We start from the raw sequence: 19,136 nt of genomic DNA, 5'->3' as shown, positions 1-19,136 counted from the left end.
GAAAATGTCTACTAACTCTGTACCGGATAGACAATAATTTACGCAACCGCATATAGCAGAACATAATTTCGTCGGTTGGCCGATCGTTCTGCTAACCGAACATAGCAGAACAAAATTTTCGAAGACCGGCCGATCTTTCTGCTTACTGAAGAAAACACGACTGAACGCGAACTGAATTTTCACTTTTGATTTTCTATTTCGAACTTAATTTAATCAAAATATAATGATGCCTATACGTTCACACTGCTTAATAAATGTTAAACTGCGTTGCAACAATAGAAGACATGAAAACAGTAATAAAATAAAAGGGTGAATGATACTTATCCTTTCTGTGCATGATAATTAGCTTTTCCAAACAAAAGATAAAAGATACAATTTTTTTCAGGAATACAAGCATCAGTTTAGCTTGGTATACTATGAACTCCGCGGTTGCTAACATCCGAAGCACCAGCGTTGGAATCTCCAGAGAAGAACTTCATAAGTCGCCGGACCGCTATTCCTTCCCTAGCACCACCGTTTCTCTCCGCCAACTCACATGCACATCATATACATTGGAGAACTAAATTTGCACTCAATCTATTTCTTCGGAATCTGTGAGAGAAAAACCACTTGGTTTAAGCGGAACAATTCTTGTCTCGGCACATATTCCACATGCTTCACTTGTAGAATGTTAGCACTCGCGTATCCGGAAGGAATAATATAAAGAAAATACAAGTTTTAAAAGAAAAAAAAAAGTTTTGAATTAAACAAAAAACGCGCCGCGAACACCCGTGGAGTCTTCACGATTCAATACAATATTCCTGCAAAAGCTTCTCATCCCCGCTTTGCTGGTTTCCAGCATTGAACATCACAAATTAATCATTGCCGACACTACATTATTATTTTTGAATCATGCGGAAACGTTCAGCTGAAACCAGCCGAAATTCAAATTTCAACACCCAGCGAAAAATTGACGTTTTCAAATTTGCGACCGGTCGCAAGCATGGCACACTCGGACTCGTCTGTTCCCCATTTTAGGGGCGGCCCCAAACATCGTCTGACCCGATGTTTGATTTTCTGACACCGTTTTTTTTTTAAGTCGGCTGGTGCTACCACCGCTAGGATTGTTCAGATTTTAGGTTTTTAAAAGTTCCGGATAAGTATACCGCAACGTGCGTGAGTGATCTAATGAAAAAAAGTGCGGTTTTATGATTTATTCTAAGAAATATACGTGCAAAAATGTGTATAATGTGGAAACTTCATCGCAGCTATGAGTCTCTCTCATTTTGTTTTTTTTGGAAATGGAATAATTTAGTGAAATTGTTTCATTGCGTTCTTACTAATATCTTTCCTACGATTATGTTTCCTAAATCAAAATTCAATTAGCGCTGGATTGAATAATCAGGAAGTTTGCATGTTGATCCATTATCCAATTGATAATGGTAGCATAAACAGTCGGGGCTTATTGTAAGCAAAAGTGACCTCGGACTGGTCATGAAATACCAGGCAGTCTGAAATGGCCAAATGGGTAACTGGAGCTGCAGTAGAGCTAGCACTTTCTAACTCCTGGATTAAATCTGACTGTAAAACCACAAAACTATTTAAACAGGCAGCTTTGTTCCATAACATTCATAACATAACAGCGCCAATGGGGCGTTAGTTTGTACACGCACACACGCACGCACGGCCCAAAACATCGTCTGACCCATAGCGGGCGGTTGGACGAAAAATGCGGTGGCAAGTCAGCTATTCTTAAGCGAGAAGCTCCATCACGTGGCTAAGTATCGCAGAACAATAATAATCTTTATAGTTTTCTTTGTTCCTCTGACATAAAAGTCTAATACTTTTGTTTTTTTTTCTTTTCTTCAAAGTTTTTTTTTGTTTTGTCTCTGTCTGTCTGTCCCGTAGAGCGCCGTAGCTCTGGCCATCCGGAAGATGCTCCCATTCGAACCATTCTTCGAGCACGACGACACACCACATCGTCCCCGACGCCAAATGACCGGATGAGCTGCTGAAATTCCTTGATTATGATGATTCCCTGATTCCCGAATCCTAATCCCCGTCCATCCTTAAACATTGTAAACCTAACCTCGAGTCACCACGAGTACGTTGGCTTATTTCCCTCTCTTACTAATTTAATAATAAGATTATGTCGATTGTACATATCTCAAAGAAACGTGGCTCCGTAAAGTGTTATACACGCCTGAGCCTACCAAATAAACGAAATTGGAAAAAAAAAAACAATAATAATCGAAAATACAGGATTAAACAATCGGCAAAGGACACGGCAATGTTTAACGGAAACTGATTGGAAATTTGGTACTAAGATCGTTAGGACCCTGTCTGAACCTGCACCAGTTGCTCTCCTTGCTCTAGAGCTGCAAAAGGTAAAGGTTGCAGCACTTCGGGAGGTTCGATAGCGAAGAACAGGGAAACAGAAATTTCACGCAGTTGACCGCAGTCGAATCATTAGACGGGGCCCGGTAAGTGATCGTATCGTACCTGCGCGTTGAGAATTAAGGGCAAGTTCTTCAACTACAACACCATAAACTAGCGTAGGGCTGAACATCTCATTCATAAAAATATTTTTGCCAAAGTTCCGTATAAGCTCCGCAATTGACATTCAAACGGATATCCAAACCATAGAATCGAATAAAGCCCCAGGGACCGATCACATATCAGCCGAGATGCATATGCTTAACTGTTGCATCGTTTATTCCATAATATCTGGGACACTGCAACTTTACCGATAAAATGGATGCAGAGTATCTTAGAGAATGTGCCTGAAAAGGACATTGTGTTGATCCTGGCATGAATAACTGGGCAGGATCGATGCGACTTTCCAACTGCAGCAGGTTGTAATTCGTTTTGGAAGATCCAGATCTCCATCATTCTGGAGGATGCCAACGAATTCCGAAAGTCAACGAAAATCCTTTTAACCGTATCAATCACGAGAATGTGTGAGGCGCCCTGAGTCGCAACCCGATTCCGAGGAACAAAAATCTTCGAGGCACAGTGCGAGGCCTTCTCGTACCGAGTGCGGCACAACGAGGTCTTGTCCGATCACAACCGGGTCGTAAACGTATGGCAAGGATGTGTTCTATCATCGCTACTCTTTCTCAACGTAAACGACGAAATTCTAGCAAGTGGGATAGACCGCGAACGACTAGCTGACTAGGCATTGGCAGGTATAGTCATCAATGGCAATAAAACTAAATCGTTGGATGTTACAATGACAACCTCTTCCAACGTTACTTACAGTTCTTTGTTTTACTTTACAATTCTTTCTCTATGTATATAGCTATGTATGTAGACAAGGGACCAGAAATAATTTGGCTGTTACGCCCTTTTCAAATGTTGGTGTACAAATACAATCAATTCACTTGACAACAAAATAATCAAATTTAAATGCTCCTAAATTTTCAGCTAATTTGGATGTAATTTGACTGAGCAGTACTATGAAAAAGTTATTATGCTCCTCGAATCACTCGAGAATTGTCGATTTCGACACATCTCACGTGGTATTGGCTATTGACAATCGTCTCTACATTCGAAATACTTCACCTCATTCGAGAATAAGCAATAAGCTTAAGTAACTTTTGTGGCTCCTTAGCCGTGCGGTAAGACGCGCAGCTACAAAGCAAGACCATGCTGAGGGTGGCTGGGTTCGATTCCCGGTGCCGGTCTAGGCAATTTTCGGATTGGAAATTGTCTCGACTTCCCTGGGCATAAAAGTATCATCGTGTTAGCCTCATGATATACGAATGCAAAAATGGTAACTTGGCTTAGAAAACTCGCAGTTGATAACTGTGGAAGTGCTTAATGAACACTAAGCTGCGAGGCGGCTCTGTCCCAGTGTGGGGATGTAATGCCAATAAGAAGAAGAAGAAGAACTTTTGTGGAACATCGTTTCGCATCATTACCCATTAGGCTCTAAAAATATATAAAATCGTTGGCAACATAGGAGATATAGAAAGGGAAAAGATTGTCGTGGTTGCGAAACGATTTGATGCTGGCAACAAAAGTTATTAAAGAAATACTAAATCGTGGGAAATTTAATTTGACACGTAAAAAAATAACAGCAGTATCAATAATGAGCCTTTTTGTTTTCATTTTGCTTACAAAAGTTTGAGATTGATTCGCAACAACAACTAAATTTCAGCTTAGGATCTATTCTGTGAAGTCGATGCGTTGATTTTATTGAAGTAATTTATAGACCAACCCATGGAACGATCTTTTACTTAAGTAACAATTTTCATAATAATTTCCATTTAAACTTCAAAAGGCACGTGCACAATCAAACTACATCCAAATCAGCTAACAATTTAGGAGGACTATTAAAATGGCTAATACAATCGTTTAAGAAGCATACTGCCGTGAATCGCATATGTGTCCCATATGGATAGGAAACCCAGCAAAGATGGGACAGATATGCGATTCACGTCATCATAGGGGAACGAAAAAGTCAAAATTTGAATCACTCTAAAGTATGCATATAATGAAGCATCTCTAACTGCGTATGCTATAAAAAGTTCGTCGTTTCCATATCATCGATGTCACTTGACGATGTCTTGGAATGGAGAGTTGCACCGGCATGCATTTTTCGTGAAAATGTTTATCAAAGCTGAGCAAAAGTTCGCTCAAAGCATGATGGCTATTACAATTTTCAGAATAAGGGCTTGTAACATGCTATTTGGCTATCATGATATCGTAACACAACTGAAAATGTATTTTAATGAAATGGGCTTCTTGCAAACTAGAAGTTGAACTATGAAAAGCATTTTTGAAAACATGATTTTCACTCAAGGTAATGACAAAACGAACGTAAAACATGGAAAACACAATCAACGGAACAGGGATTTGCTTTCTACGACAAAAAATAGGGGAAAAATATGAGCTAAAACAACTCAAACGACCAACTACGAATCGTTTATTACCCCGTGGCTGATGAAGAGTTCGAGACGTTGGACATCTGTCTCACCGGTATCCGAGAGCGGTGGCTAGCATATAGAGTTGAGATTGTGAAGAAACGGTTCTCAGTTAAAATAAGGTGTATCGATATGAACGAGTCTATCTAATCTACTGTTACGATGATGTTTGGATGGACCTATCACGTGTCTAAATGGTACGAAAATGCATTGCATGGAGTGCGATATTTACCTGCTGTTTGGTAGTCCTACAAGTGTTGGTATGCTTGATGATCGACTCATGCCACCGTTTCTAGAGCAAAATTTGGATTAGAAAGCAATTTAGTTGTTATCAGTTGGATTAATGCTTGATTAATTTGTTTCGTGTGCATTGGTTGAGTGTAGTAATGCTGACGACAATGCAATAAGGTTTACTACCTGAAACTGATGCCATTAGTGTTGGCTTTAGTAGATTATTTGGTTAACTGTTGTAAATGAATGGCACTAATATCGCTTAAAAATAAAGTCTGACTAACCTGGTTGGAGCGGGTGAAGCGGCGCCCGATGCCGTCCGCGACGAGACACCGTTAGTGGTCCGCGTGTTGGTGGTCGTCGAACCTACCGACAGCCGCGATGGCCTGGGAGTCGTTGTACTCGTTACCCGTCGGGTTGGGATCCGCGACGGCGTGGCATCGTCGGTGCTATCCAGCGACAGTGTCGATCCGTGACGGGACGGTGGTTTCGAACCGGCACGGCTTGCCGGTCTGGAGCTGGGCCGTGAGTTTGTTCTCGATCCACCGGGGGTCATCTGAGATCTGGAAGATGGTGGACCATTAGTAAACATTGCTATGATGATATAATAGCGTAGGTTTCGCATAATGTAAATATATTTAAGAATTTAAGATCATGTTTTTCCCTGAATACAAATTTGCGTAACATTCTTACCTGATTGGCACTGAAGTTTTACGGTTGGGCGTCTGGAAACGTCCTGGTGTTCCTAAGCTACTTTCGTTATCACTAAGCGAATCTGGTGTGGACGCCGACAGTGACGACCGAGACGGTCGCGACATCGAGATAGATTTCGACGAACGTTCTCGCACCTGTTCATATGAGGGTAATTACGGTTATGTAGAATAAGAGAAAATTTGTATTAGTTCACGTTCTATGTTTTCCACTTTTCCTACAACAGTCGTTTCATAGCATTGTCGGTCGGGGGATTGCGTCTCAACTTTTTTATAGCATCCAAGACTCAAACCGATATCGCGTACAAGAACCACACAATTTTAGATCACATTCAGCGGGTCCAACAAAAACAACAACAACGAAACATCGAACCGTGGCGAATAAAAAACATCGCAAACGACAAGACTATAGATGAAAAACCCGATGTTGTAAAGCAATGATAAATTTCGCACCAACAAACTTACCCAATGTGTCGACGGATGGCAGTGTGGGGCGTGTGGACTGAGTGGGGTGGAGCGGGATCCGCCGCGTATGAAAGCGGTCCCACTGGAGGTCACATGTAGCGGATATGTACAGGGCAAGTTACCTTGAGCACGCAACTGCTCGAAGATTGGCATCAGTTCTGCCAAATGTTCGTCGGCTAAAATGAACAACAGTGTGGTAGGGAGGAAATTTTGAAATCTACAGTTGGCACGGGTCGTGTTTGAAATATTGTCACGCCTCGAATGCCGGAACCTAGGAGCGGGGAATGGCCTTTTTTTCAGATCGCTTTGGGCGCTACTATCTCTGTTTATTAACAACTTCGTTGTTTCATCCTGACTGGTTTCGTGGTGTACTTCTATTTCCTGAAGACTATTTTAGTTCGGTGAACATGTGCCAATTAATCTATTGGAAGTTAATTTTGTATATGCTTAGCAGTTTGCATTTGACACTCACAAGACAATTCGGAAACATTACTTCCAATGGAAGACAAACACTGATGCAAATTAATTTGTTTCAGAAAAACCACATGCAAAACAAAACGGAAACACTTTGGACGTACACAAATTTGGCTCGCTTGAAAACAAATCCTTGTGGATGCTCTTTAGAAAAACAATCAGATTTTTTTATGAAAATAAAAAATAATAAAACAAATAAAGGCAAAACGCAAAATAATAAGAATAAGATGTGCACGCAACGGAAATTCGACAAACGGAAAACATAATCGAAAACCACACGACAAACGGAAGTACTAAGGTTTGGATGTTCAGAATTGAACAAGGACCAGGACGGATCATCGAGGAAAGTAGCTTACCTTAAAAATCATTATTGGATTCGTGGGGAACAGCGGAATGGAATATAAGACGGGAAGTAGAGGTGGAAGATAGTTTGACCTTAAAAAGGCGTTTGGTGAATAAACATTTAGATCGTTAACACTTATTAGGCATTTGATTCTATCTATAACGCTAGTTCTATATTCTAGAAGCTGTGATCCAAACAAATGCGAAGTTTGTACGACTTATCGTGGAAATTGTTCAACATATGTGTTTTGATTTTGACTAGACAAAGGGAGCCATTTTCAGAAAAATATTTAGCTCTTTTAGTGGAATGTATTCAACCGTCTAAGACGAATTAAGTACTGTCCATTTAATTCCACCAGTTAATTTTCGTTATCTTTGCAGTCGAGTCAAGTACAAGACACTGAAGACGACCACACAGTTGTGGTCGAAATACGTATCTGCAAAGATAACGAAAATTAACTGGTGGAATTAAATGGACAGTACACTGGATTTTGTTTTTACACGATTTACATTTTCTCAATTTTCCACTCATCCTTAATGTTAAACGTATATTAATTATCATGTGATTTTTCTTTGATTTATTCTGGATTTTTTGAAACATGTTGCGAAGAGTTTGGTGGCAAATTGAATTCACACGATCAAAAATACGAGCGAAAAAAAATCGTGTAAAAACAAAATCCTGTGTACTTAATTCGTCTTAGACGGTTAGACAGTAATTAACGAATGAGTTTGAGACGGTTTTACACAACCGTTCAGGTTCAATTTGGGTAGTGAATTAAAATATTGAAATATTTTCAAAAAGTTTTTCAATAAACAATGCACGAAATAACTGTACAGAAATACTATAATATTCGTCTAGTATTTTATGTGGGTTTCATTTCAAATACTAAACGAATTTGACTTGAAACCTTGAAACATCCGTAATGAGAATTTTGAAGAAAAAATGTTTTCGGAGAATAGTTTATCTGGATGCTTTAAATGAAATCAATGTAAAAATTTGTGGCTTTAATAGCTAACTTTTTTTTTGTGAAACTAAAATGAAAGTTATTCCAATAATTTTGATATTTACAATAAATACCTATGATGTTTTTTTCTTACTTAGGAAGTTATACTCGAAATTATTTCAGCAACTCCCAAAGATAAACGTTTTCAAATTTTCCTTGTATGATCGTTTTAAAAACTTCCAATAATATACAATTAGATAAATGAAATTGTTCCATTTTTCATCTAACGGAATTCGTATCAGTTCTCATTACAAATGCTGAAAAATTCAGACAAAAAAAAATGTAATTGCTTTTATTATCTTGTTTCCGTTAAGATAAGCTAAGGAGATGAAAAACTAATCATTGGCCTTTGTTGGTAAGAATTAAAAAAAAAAGAATCCTGCAGACTTAGATGAAAAATGGTTTCAAAATAAATAATCGACTCTTTTACCTCATTTTTTAAAATCCTATTTGAGTTTGATAAACGCACAAAATGAGGCAAAAATATCATATTTTGCGCTCATATCCACTATCTGAAATCGAGGTTATGTAGTCAAATCTTCTTGTCATACAGAATACAAGATCTACATAGGACAGCTGTATGATTGGCTATACGAACAGTTAATGAATTATTGGCAGTGGCTGATTTTCTACTCGCCGCAGCCACATCCAGGCGCTATAGTATATGCACAAAATAGCCAGCAAGAGTTAACCGCCAGAAATTTGTATGGCGAAAGACATCTAACGCTGATTTTCTCAAAATTAGGAACTTTTCATGAAAAACTATTTGGTATCGGTTATGAAGGATGGTGTCCGCTACTACGCCTACCAAATATTTTTTCGATTAAAGTGCTTAATTTTGAGAAATCGAACCTTAGATGCCTTTCGCCAAACTGATTTCAGGAAGTTAACTCCTAGTGTGCCGCTGTAAGCACGCTCAAAGCAGTGTGTGTACTATAGCGCCTGGATGTGGCTGCGGCGGGTAGAAAATCAGCCATTGCAAATAATTCATTAATTGTTGAACAGATGTGGAAAAAACATTAATAAAGGGTTCAAAATTTTAAAGAAATAGGCGGGCGCGTGGTAAGAAATGCCAGATTTGCTTTTCCGATTTTTTTAAATTCAATTTAACACAGTGTTTTTGTTACTTTTACTCAGCTAGTTGTGATTTTGTCTAATGGAATTAGTGGAAATATTCAGGACCCAACATTTGACTTAGAAGGCTTTAGAAGCATTGGGACAATCAATAATGCTGCTGCAATCGAATCTTGTTGCGATCATGCAATTCTTGTAACGTTCAAAGATGTCTTTGCCCCGTTTGCAAAAAAAATGCATTAGACGGAGAGAGTCAAACTAATTTATACAGTCGACTCTCTACACCTCAATATCTTTCCCTATGTCGATGGTTTTCTCGGCCCTTTTAATCTACATACATTTTTGCTTTCTACATCTCGATAACCTCTTTATCTTGATTATCTCTATCTCGATGTGTTCTGGTCATACTTTGTTTAGGATTCATCCTCCCTATGTCGATATATGCAAATTTCTTGCCTACTAGACCACCTTGGGACAATAACAAACACATCAAAAACATAAAATGACATTTGATTTGTTGTCGTTATTCTTAGCAACGAGTTTTTTTTCGATCTAGTATTCACTTCAATTTTTCATCCGTTCCTCGATCTCTCCTTATCTCCATGGTCCCTTCAATATCGAGATGTGGAGGGGCGATTGTAGTAACTGTGATAATTATAAATTATTGTTGCCCACTCTAGACGGAACAACAGTAATCATATATAGGGGAAGTGCACCGGTTTTGGACAACTTAGTGCCTATTTTGGCCAACCCTGAAAAATACATATTTGTCCAAAATAATCGATTGGTTGAAAGCAGCGTTGAATCGTGAGGGATATATCTCTTGTTGGAACCAATAAAACCCTCCCGAATTGCTTTATTTTTGGGGTTATTCGCAAAATTGGCCAAATTAGGAACATGCCTAAAACCGGTACAGTTCCCCTATTCCTCAAAAATCGTTTGAATTAGTCTCATTTAGGCGAAAAGTTGGAACCCTGATAACTGATCGAGGTGATTCCTTCCTTGTATTTACAAGAGACAAATCTGCATAGCCGGTAGCCGGAGACCGGGTTACTATTCACATGAGATTAAAAAATCTTAAATTTATGGGAAGTCTATGCTGAGAGCATGGAGGGCACCGCATGAAAATCTACAAATAGATGAACTTCTCGATAGCTATGAATGAAATACTTAGTTTTTACGGACCCCTCGAGTTTGTCAATTCTTGGCCCATACTCCATACATTGTTAGGGGCTTGGTCAGCTTTAGTTACCCCCATCCCCCAGTGTGGACAACTGTGCATATAAATCCTCAAAAATGTGTATGAACCGCGGACATTCGCCTTACATCCCCTCCCTCGTAAACTGTTCACGTTGTATATGGACAACCTCTTAATTGATCTCACACATAAGATTGGAAAGAACAAAATTTAGCTTTCAGCTTTCAGAGCTCAAAAATTTAAACAGCTATCAAGATTTCTTTTTAATAAGCGGGTTTTTAACACCGATTTCGAAAGCTAATACGACAATGAAAAAAATGTGAAAGATAGGGTATACTGCCTGTAATCGCTTAAATGTCCCATATAAATAGGAAAGCCAGCAAAGATGGGACAAATATGCGGTTACAGGCAGTATATGGCTCAAACCATAGCCTATTATGCTGGACTTGATGAAACATTGAGTTTACCCCACCAAAAAATGCATACAAAAAACGAAGAAAAATTCAGGTGAACCAAGAAATTGATGAAATCTAACCGCGTAAAAAAAAACGACCACAGCGTAGTAGCGCTCGGCTATGTCCCGCACACTCAAAGGACAATATGTGACGGATCGCCTTCAGGTTCCCTCACTGCACTGGTAGGCAGTGGATATTTTTGCATATTTCATAAATATTCTATCTATCTCCAATGAAAAAAATAATGCAACATTCCGCTAGGGATTCCGACGGGAATCCTACAAGAATTCCGATGAGAATTCTTTAGTGATTCCGACGGGAATCTTCAGAGATTTTGACGGGAATCCTCCAAGCATACTAAGGGATTCTGAAGAAAATCCACCAGAAAATGTCACAGGAATTCCAAATCATCACGGGGTGTCAACGGGGATCCCCCAGGCATTCCGACGGGAATGTTTCAGGATTTCCAAAGGGAATATTCCAGGGATTCCGACGCGAATGTTCTAGAAATTCCAATGAGAACCTTCTAGGGATCCTCCATGTTTCAGGGATTCGGACGAGAGTGTTTCGGAGAATCCGAAGGGAATGTTTCAGGGATTCTAATGAGATTCTTCAAGAGATTCCGAATGGAATGTTCCAGGGATGTAGAAGCAAATTGACCTTTTAAGCCTCTAACTATTTTTAAAATCGAAAACTAAAACCGAAAAAGTGCTGCACGTGTGAACCGGCCTGAAAAATTCACGCGATGTTCGTTCAAAATCGAGCCAATGTTAAAAAACAGCACGATTTCTTTTAAATTTTAAAAATACTTAGAAGATAGACGTCAAAAATATGGGTTCTTTGGGAAACATGATTTTAAATAAGCCAAAGAATCGATTGAGAGGAAGGTAAAGGTAAATTGTCGAAGCGACCTCGAAGCAAGTCGTCGAAGGACTCGGAATTAATCCTCCAGGGATGCCGAAAAGAATCCTAGAGCGATTCCGAAGGGAAACCTCCAGGGATATTGAAGCAAATCGTTGAAAGATTCCGAAGCAAATCTTCGAGAGATTCCGAAACAAATTCCGGAGCAATACCGAAGCAAATCAACGAGAGATTTTGAATTGAATCCTCCATAGACTAGAAAGGGCATCCTCCACAGATTCCCAAAGGTATCTCTCGACGATACAGAAAGAAATCCAGTGTGAATTCTTCTGGATTACGGTTGGAATACTTCGATGATTCTGGAAGGAAATCTTTAAATATTCCAATGAGAGTTCCCTCTGATTCTTATGGGAATTACTTTCGGATTGTGATGATAAACCTTCTAAGAAATGAGAAACAGACTCATTTGTCCACTCATTTCATAATGAGATATTGTCGGCGTAGCACCAACTTAGAATTCAGAAGTCGGGACTTCCGAACCGAACTTTCTTCCGAAGTTGTATTTGTCAAACTAATTGATGCGTTGTTTACCGCATCTTTAGGTGAAGCTAGCGCACTACTTCCGAAGTTAGTAAAATTGCCTGTATCTGGAGAAAAATCCAACTTCGGTATAAAAACGTTTTAACTTTGTTCCGGATAGACAATATTTTTTTGTCTTCAAACTTTTTCAGTTATTCATTATGTTATATGTATGTTGAAAATTGATATTACCGCTAACTAACTTTTCAAATCCTAGGTGCGGTTGTTTTTTTTCTTCTAGGGAGCGCTAAGCTCCCCTAGCTCCGATTATTTACGCCAATGTTTAGCACATTTATCATTGTAAATCTAAAATATGTCACCAGACGGCTTGCTTACTTTTGATTAGTACGCGAAATAGTCAAAAATAACAATTATTGTGTACAATCTCTTATTCAAGCTATCAGAAGTTTCTAAAGCGAAATGGACTTTTTGTTCGGCAAATTTTCCTAGTCTTGGCTCTGGTTGTGGGTGCTTTTTCAGCAGTGATAAATATCTCTTTACAAAACGATCGCAGCATTATCGCTGAATTATTGATTATTTCACGTGATGAGCCTACGCCAAATGCAAGGCTAACATTACCTTTCGTTACTCATGTGAAAATATTGGGTATGTGTTTTTTTACGTTATGTAGGGGGAATGACGGCTTTGGCAGGTTTTGTTCTATTATTGGCAGGGGGGTTTTTTATGTCTGACTATGCTCAAATTTGGCCTAAACATTCTTTGCATATTAAAGAACATTGTGGCCAAATTTCATAAAATTTGGTCGACAAAAACCCCCCTGCCAATAATAGAACAAAACCTGCCAAAGCCGTCTTTCCCCCTATATTTGACCATAATCCGAGTTTAATGTCTATATGGTCAACTAATCATCGAAATAAGTGGTTGTGAAAAAAAACTGTATCTAAAGAAATCCAATTTTTCACACCTCTGACAACGAAAGCCACATTTTCACCTTCTTTCAACAGTATATATGTTTGCATTAGTGCACTATAAGTTAGTGAACATGATTTTGTACGTAACTAATCAGAGGTCAATCTTTTCAAGAATTTGACTCTGTTCCTCTATATTATAGGTAAAAGTTTTCGTACAATCCTTAACCCTTTCGTTATCAACCTCCATCCCTCCCCTATTGAAAACGAAAATAAAAATCATTTTGTAACTTTTTTGTTTTACAACATTGTTTTTTTTGACGATTTTCATCAAAGGTAGCGGTCCTAGTTTTAGGACTTTTATTGATTTAATGAATTCGCCACTTGATTTCAGATTTATAATGGGTGTTCGGATTTGACCAGCTTCAAAACCGAATACTTGAAATGATTGTTGTTTTAGACATTTTGAATAGAACCGATGCTTAAATTTGATCAGGAATTTGATAGGTCCAAAATATGGACAGTATTGCAGATTTCGGACGTTCCGCCGAAATCTGTTTCGGAGTCACTTTATGGAAATAGGCGAATGCCATCAAGCGGCATAGCAAACTTCATGATTTCGAGAGTTATGACATTCTACGGTAGGTTTGTACTTCCTGGACCATAGGTGATCGATTGGAAACGGTAGACGTGTTTATCGGGAATCGGTTCTGCCGTTCTGCGCCAATTTTGAGAAATAAACTAACACCATTATGAGACATATCTAACTTCATGATTTTGAAAGTTATGACATCCCGAGCAGCACACATGTGGTATTGAGATTTCTGTTACCTACATGCAACTGAATTCGGTCACATTAGAGTTGCAGCAACAAAAACGGTCTCCATTGTGCTGCTAGGGATAGGGTTTTGTACTCTCTGGGCCACATTTGATACGATAGGAATCGATACATCCGATGGGAACCGATTATGGATCCATAAGCTTTTCTACAAACCGATTCTAATCGAGCCAAATGTCACTTAGAAAGTACACACGTGGCATATAATGTTAAAACCTTTAGAATTTTGATAATTGATATGCTACATGATGGTGTTTGCTTATTTTCCAAAGTTAGCCCCATAATATGTTCCCGGGTTACCAAGCGGTCAAGCGGTTCATTGCGGTTAAAATATGGTCTGCCAAGTAAAAAACTATCACACAATGTCATAACTTTCAAAATCATGAATTCGATATGTCGCATGATGGCGTCTCCATTCAAAATATAAGAAATGATCTTTTTCCGAATTACACGTTCTCGAAATCCAAACACTCATTTTAAATCCGGAATCACTCCGAAACCAAGGGCCGATCCTGGAAGTCAATGAAGGTCTCAAAAGTAGAATAAATCCCTCTGCTTTTGGTCCAAATTGAGAAGAAAATATTGAAACAAAACAGTTACCACCAAAAGTATTTTAATTTTTGTTTTCAAAAGGGGGGTTTGAAAGATATATTTACGAACCTTGTGTTAATACTGAACCAGAGAATTGTCGGCCTTTTGCCACTACTTGTGCTTTATTAGCCGGAATTCTGCCTACATACGGACATTATTTTCAAGTTGATCATCCGCATAAAGGTAAAATTCTTATCCAGTAATCCGCATCCCATAGTTTACATCACTTTTAAAAGTGAATCTAGAGAATATATTCCTCCTAGCTAACACAATATCCTATCCTAAGATAATCCTGGAGAGGCAAATGTATGCTCGGTCCCTAATAACAACGATAAATGAACTAACAATCCTTTCTTGACATTAGACGAGTTTAGTTCTATTCCATTCAATTCCACCACGTTGTAATCTTTACAGAAAAGTATTCCGACCTCAACTAAGTCCGTCTTCAATGACTCGTACTTGACTCGACTTATCGTTCAAGTAACATGGATGATGGCTGAGCACATCTCCATCGTTCGTGAGCTTAAGCGACAATGCGTACGAATATGACATCGGGCTCACATGTGGTGACTACAATCAACTACAATCGAACTGCTTGGTATGTTGATGAGAATGGAATCCATGATTTGCTGGATGGAATGGTCTTCTTGTACCTATTCCAGGAAAATGTTCAACTTAACAGTTTGGACCGTACACCCGACATGATTTTTGCTCCTATGAACCGTCGTATTTTGTTACATGCTGCCGAAGATCCCTTTCTACCGGTAGATCTCTACCATCTACCATTTAGCGTGCCGATTGCCTCATCAAGAAGCAAACAGAAAACAACTAAGTTAATATCGCAAAATCGACTTTGACCTCCTCCTGGCCCACTTGTTTGGTCTGGAATGAAGTTTCATCTACGACGGTGGGGATGCCAACGACATGGCTGCTAAATTCAGCAATGCAATCTGATCGGTTGATGAAAGAGAAGCCCACTCTCTCCATGGAATGCCCCTAAACTGAAGAAACTAACGCACGAACGAAGACGTTGGCATCGATACTTGATAGTTCATCATTCGACCATTGCGAGATTGAATTTACATCGCGCTAGTGATGATTACGGACAAAAAATCATGTTCTAAGAGTGCAGAATAATTTACGTCGTGAACCTAAATCATTGTGGAGCTCATTTCTTGTAGAGCTTTGTAAATAGTTAGAGGAAGAATATGTCTGTCCCCCTAATGTTTTTGGGGGAATTGAGAGTCGACTCTAAACGTGGCCCTATTCGCATCTGTTTTTCAGTCAGAATCATCTGACAATGCGCCTGAGCGTGCTACGTCAAACGTTACATTGGACACTTAGGTGCTGAATATGTTTGGAATATGGTTTGCTCCTGGGCCGGATGGTATTCCCGCTCTTATACGACATTGCTGTATTTAACAAATCATTCGAGAGTGGTGTAATACAAGTGGGCTGCAAGTGGAGTGTACGGATTTAAAAGCGGCTTTCGACAAAATTGATCACAATATACTCCTACGGAATTGTCGCAATTAGGCGTATCGGATAGACCCGTTGCATGGTTTCCATCATATCTGTCTGGCAGAACATTGCGAGTTAAGTACGGAGCTGGTATTTCCTTCCCATTCACCAGTTCTTCTGGTGTCCCACGAGCAAGCAATTTGGGATCGTTACTGTTTGTAGTATTTAAGACAGCGATTCAGATGCAAGTTGATTTCTGCGGATGGTCATGACGACTGCAATGGCATTGACGACTGCTCTTATTAACGAATGCTGCGAATGCTCAATATGTTCGCTCTCTGGTATCAAGAAAATAAGTTTTAACAAGTGTTCCAGAATGTGAAGTGCAGTGATGATTTTCCATCGCTCTAAGGATCCATTAATATTCGATAACCACATTGATAACTGCTGCCTCAAGAGAGTAGAACACATAACAGATTTTGGCATTGTGATGGACCCAAAGCTCAGCTTTCACTCCCATTATGCGTTGCGATTATTTCCAAGGCTAATCGTCAACTCGACTTCGTGTCAAAAATTGCAAAGCAATTAACCGATCCACATTGTCTGAAGGCACTGTATTGTTCACTTGTGAGGCCATTTCTTGAAAACTCATCTATTGTTTGGGCACTGCAAGCACGTAACATGGAATCTGAGGATCGAGTGTGTCCAAAAACGTCATCGCAGTTTCACATTGATACATCTTCCGTTGCGGGACTCCGCGAATCTCCCGGTGTATTCTCATATACGCCAATTGCTTGTTCTGTCACCATTGATGAAAGCATACATTGCCTGCACAGACTTAACGATAGAATCGTGGCGACCAGCTATCGCTGTTTGTGAATCGATAATAATAAAAAAAATGAAAGCCAAATTTAATTGCGATTTGTGGTCCACACATTAGTTTAGCTTTGTTTATGTCGGGCAGAGTGATGTTCACATTATTGAGAGTATTTTTTAGCGATTTTTTTCAATAAAAGATCGCTCTTTGCGTCTATACTATACTATACTATACTATTGCATACTATACTAACAATTTGGGTATTCATTTTTACTCTTATCTGGACAAAATTAATCATGACTTCCAATCACAAATTGTTTGCATACAATCTCGAAGCCCTCGAGGCTTTACGGAAACCTTCGGAGGCATAAAAAATGTAAAAATGTAACAAACAATACCATGTCAATATCGATGTTCTATGATTCGATATCGACTCATGTAAGCAAATTATGCTAGGTATTAAAACATATTTTCTGGGTTACTGTGATGGTCCCTTCAAACAGCTTCCCAAGGATTCTGTATTTCACATCTCGTTATTTCCATGAGTCCATAGTCCCTTCAATATCAACTCATGGAGGTTTGACTGTATCAAACTTCATCATTTCTCAATGAAATGAAGAAAGACTCTCAGTAATAATTTTATTGGTGCCGGTCTGGATCATGTCCAAACATAATTACGAACCATAGAATATTGAGATTCTGTTTTTTAAGACGGGTTTTTTTACCGGCTGGTGTTTAAAAATTTCCATACAAAATCTTTGCAATTTTTTTTTTACACGGGTAATCGAATTTCGAACCCGAGACGCATCTTCCGTTTAATAATCATTTTACTAGGCAAGGATTATACTTAAATTGTGTTTCTCGTGATATTGATCGCCCTAAGGACAGCTGAGAGACTCTTGTAGAAACCTCCGGGAGCATTTTTTTTAACAAAACTCTAATCATGGTAATATGGATATAAAACTTCATTGTACCTCAAGACAATGAATATCATGTTGCCCATCGTACTTTTTGGTGATGGATATGCAATATGTTGTGACTTTTTCATATCACGGCAGCATGGCTCTTTATTATGATTTCAATGTTGTTGGCACTTCAGAAGTAATCATTTCGCAAGAAACGGAGAAGTCACAATTTATTAAAAATTAGATAATTTCGCACCAATACAATTGTTTTGATATCGAATCTGATGTGTTCCCGAGGGATCGAAACAGTCTCTAAATATTATTTTTTACGCAAGGGACTTTTTCGTGGAGTTGAAACTTTTACATTAACATTCTTTAATTTGATGGTCAATTTTTCCACTACATTCCACCTACTGTTCGCTTTGCTTGGACTCGTTATTCTGCTCTTCCGTTACTTGGACTTCCTTTTCAATTTCTTGGACTTTCTTCAATTTCAGACCGCCTTGGGATAGAAATCTCTCCCATTCCACAAGAGACAGTTTCTTAGGATTTCCTTTTCGGACGGTGGAACTAGTTTTGATAGCTCGTGGAGTTCCAATCTGCGGCTTGCTGCGCGTCGTGATGGCCGATGAACTCAGTTGTCGGTTTAACCTGGGCTCAAACACAAGAGACCTAAATTGCCTTAAATGACTAACGGTTCTACTACCTTTCCATACTCATGTTGCTCTGAAAGCTTTTACATGAAGTGCAGCATGGATAACCAACAAGAATGGAAATGTACAATGATTCTTAGTACGAAGACTTTCAAGGCGAAAACTTCTTATTGGCGAAAAAGCCAAAACGACCTTTTCTTCGAGTAGGCTTTTCGTTTTAAGATATCTTCCACCAACTTTTTGCCTCAACTCATCGGTCCATGTAATAATATTTTAATCAGATAGCCTTTTATCTATAAAGGTTTTTATTCTTTACCTTTTATGAAAGCTTTTTCGTCTGAAGGCTGAAAATATATTTTTATCGAAATTTGTTTTGCCACTAAAACAACTTATTAACCATATTCGTAAGTTTGAAGCTTTTGAGTCTTTGATTTTTTGCTCTAAGGATTTCCTATTTCATCTACCAGAATGAAGAGCCTTGAGAATTTAAGTTTTATGCAAATGTATTTTTTTCTGAACAGCATTCAGGGCAAAAGGATATTTCTGACGATGATGCCATAATCGCCTTTTTCATTTTGAGTACCGTCATAATCGACAATTTATTCATTTTGTTACTGAAACATGTATAGAAAAGTCAGTCAGATGTCATATTGTTTAATAAACAAACAACCAATGCCAAACATAGTCAATACGTAACTTCTA

General features: G+C 38.7%; 1 protein-coding gene across 1 annotated transcript in view; it reads right to left on the bottom strand.

Annotated features, from left to right (window-relative positions):
- LOC134222404 (mucin-2-like) overlaps positions 1–18,501 on the bottom strand; it is a 32,414-nt gene extending 13,913 nt beyond the window's left edge. Inside the window, exons 1-7 of the mRNA XM_062701555.1 lie at positions 18,488–18,501; positions 18,196–18,432; positions 6,314–6,701; positions 5,832–5,986; positions 5,423–5,701; positions 5,140–5,199; positions 4,917–4,979 (exon numbers count right to left, since the gene is read on the bottom strand). Coding sequence (XP_062557539.1) covers positions 4,917–4,979; positions 5,140–5,199; positions 5,423–5,701; positions 5,832–5,986; positions 6,314–6,701; positions 18,196–18,432; positions 18,488–18,501 — 1,196 coding nt within the window. The remainder of the gene's footprint in view (positions 1–4,916; positions 4,980–5,139; positions 5,200–5,422; positions 5,702–5,831; positions 5,987–6,313; positions 6,702–18,195; positions 18,433–18,487) is intronic.
- Between the last annotated feature and the right edge of the window lie 635 nt (positions 18,502–19,136).

Source organism: Armigeres subalbatus, chromosome 3 (genome assembly GCF_024139115.2).
Source record: "Armigeres subalbatus isolate Guangzhou_Male chromosome 3, GZ_Asu_2, whole genome shotgun sequence".
Classification (NCBI taxonomy): domain Eukaryota; kingdom Metazoa; phylum Arthropoda; class Insecta; order Diptera; family Culicidae; genus Armigeres; species Armigeres subalbatus.
Note: the sequence above shows the minus strand (reverse complement) of the source record. Positions and strands in the feature narration are given on the sequence as shown.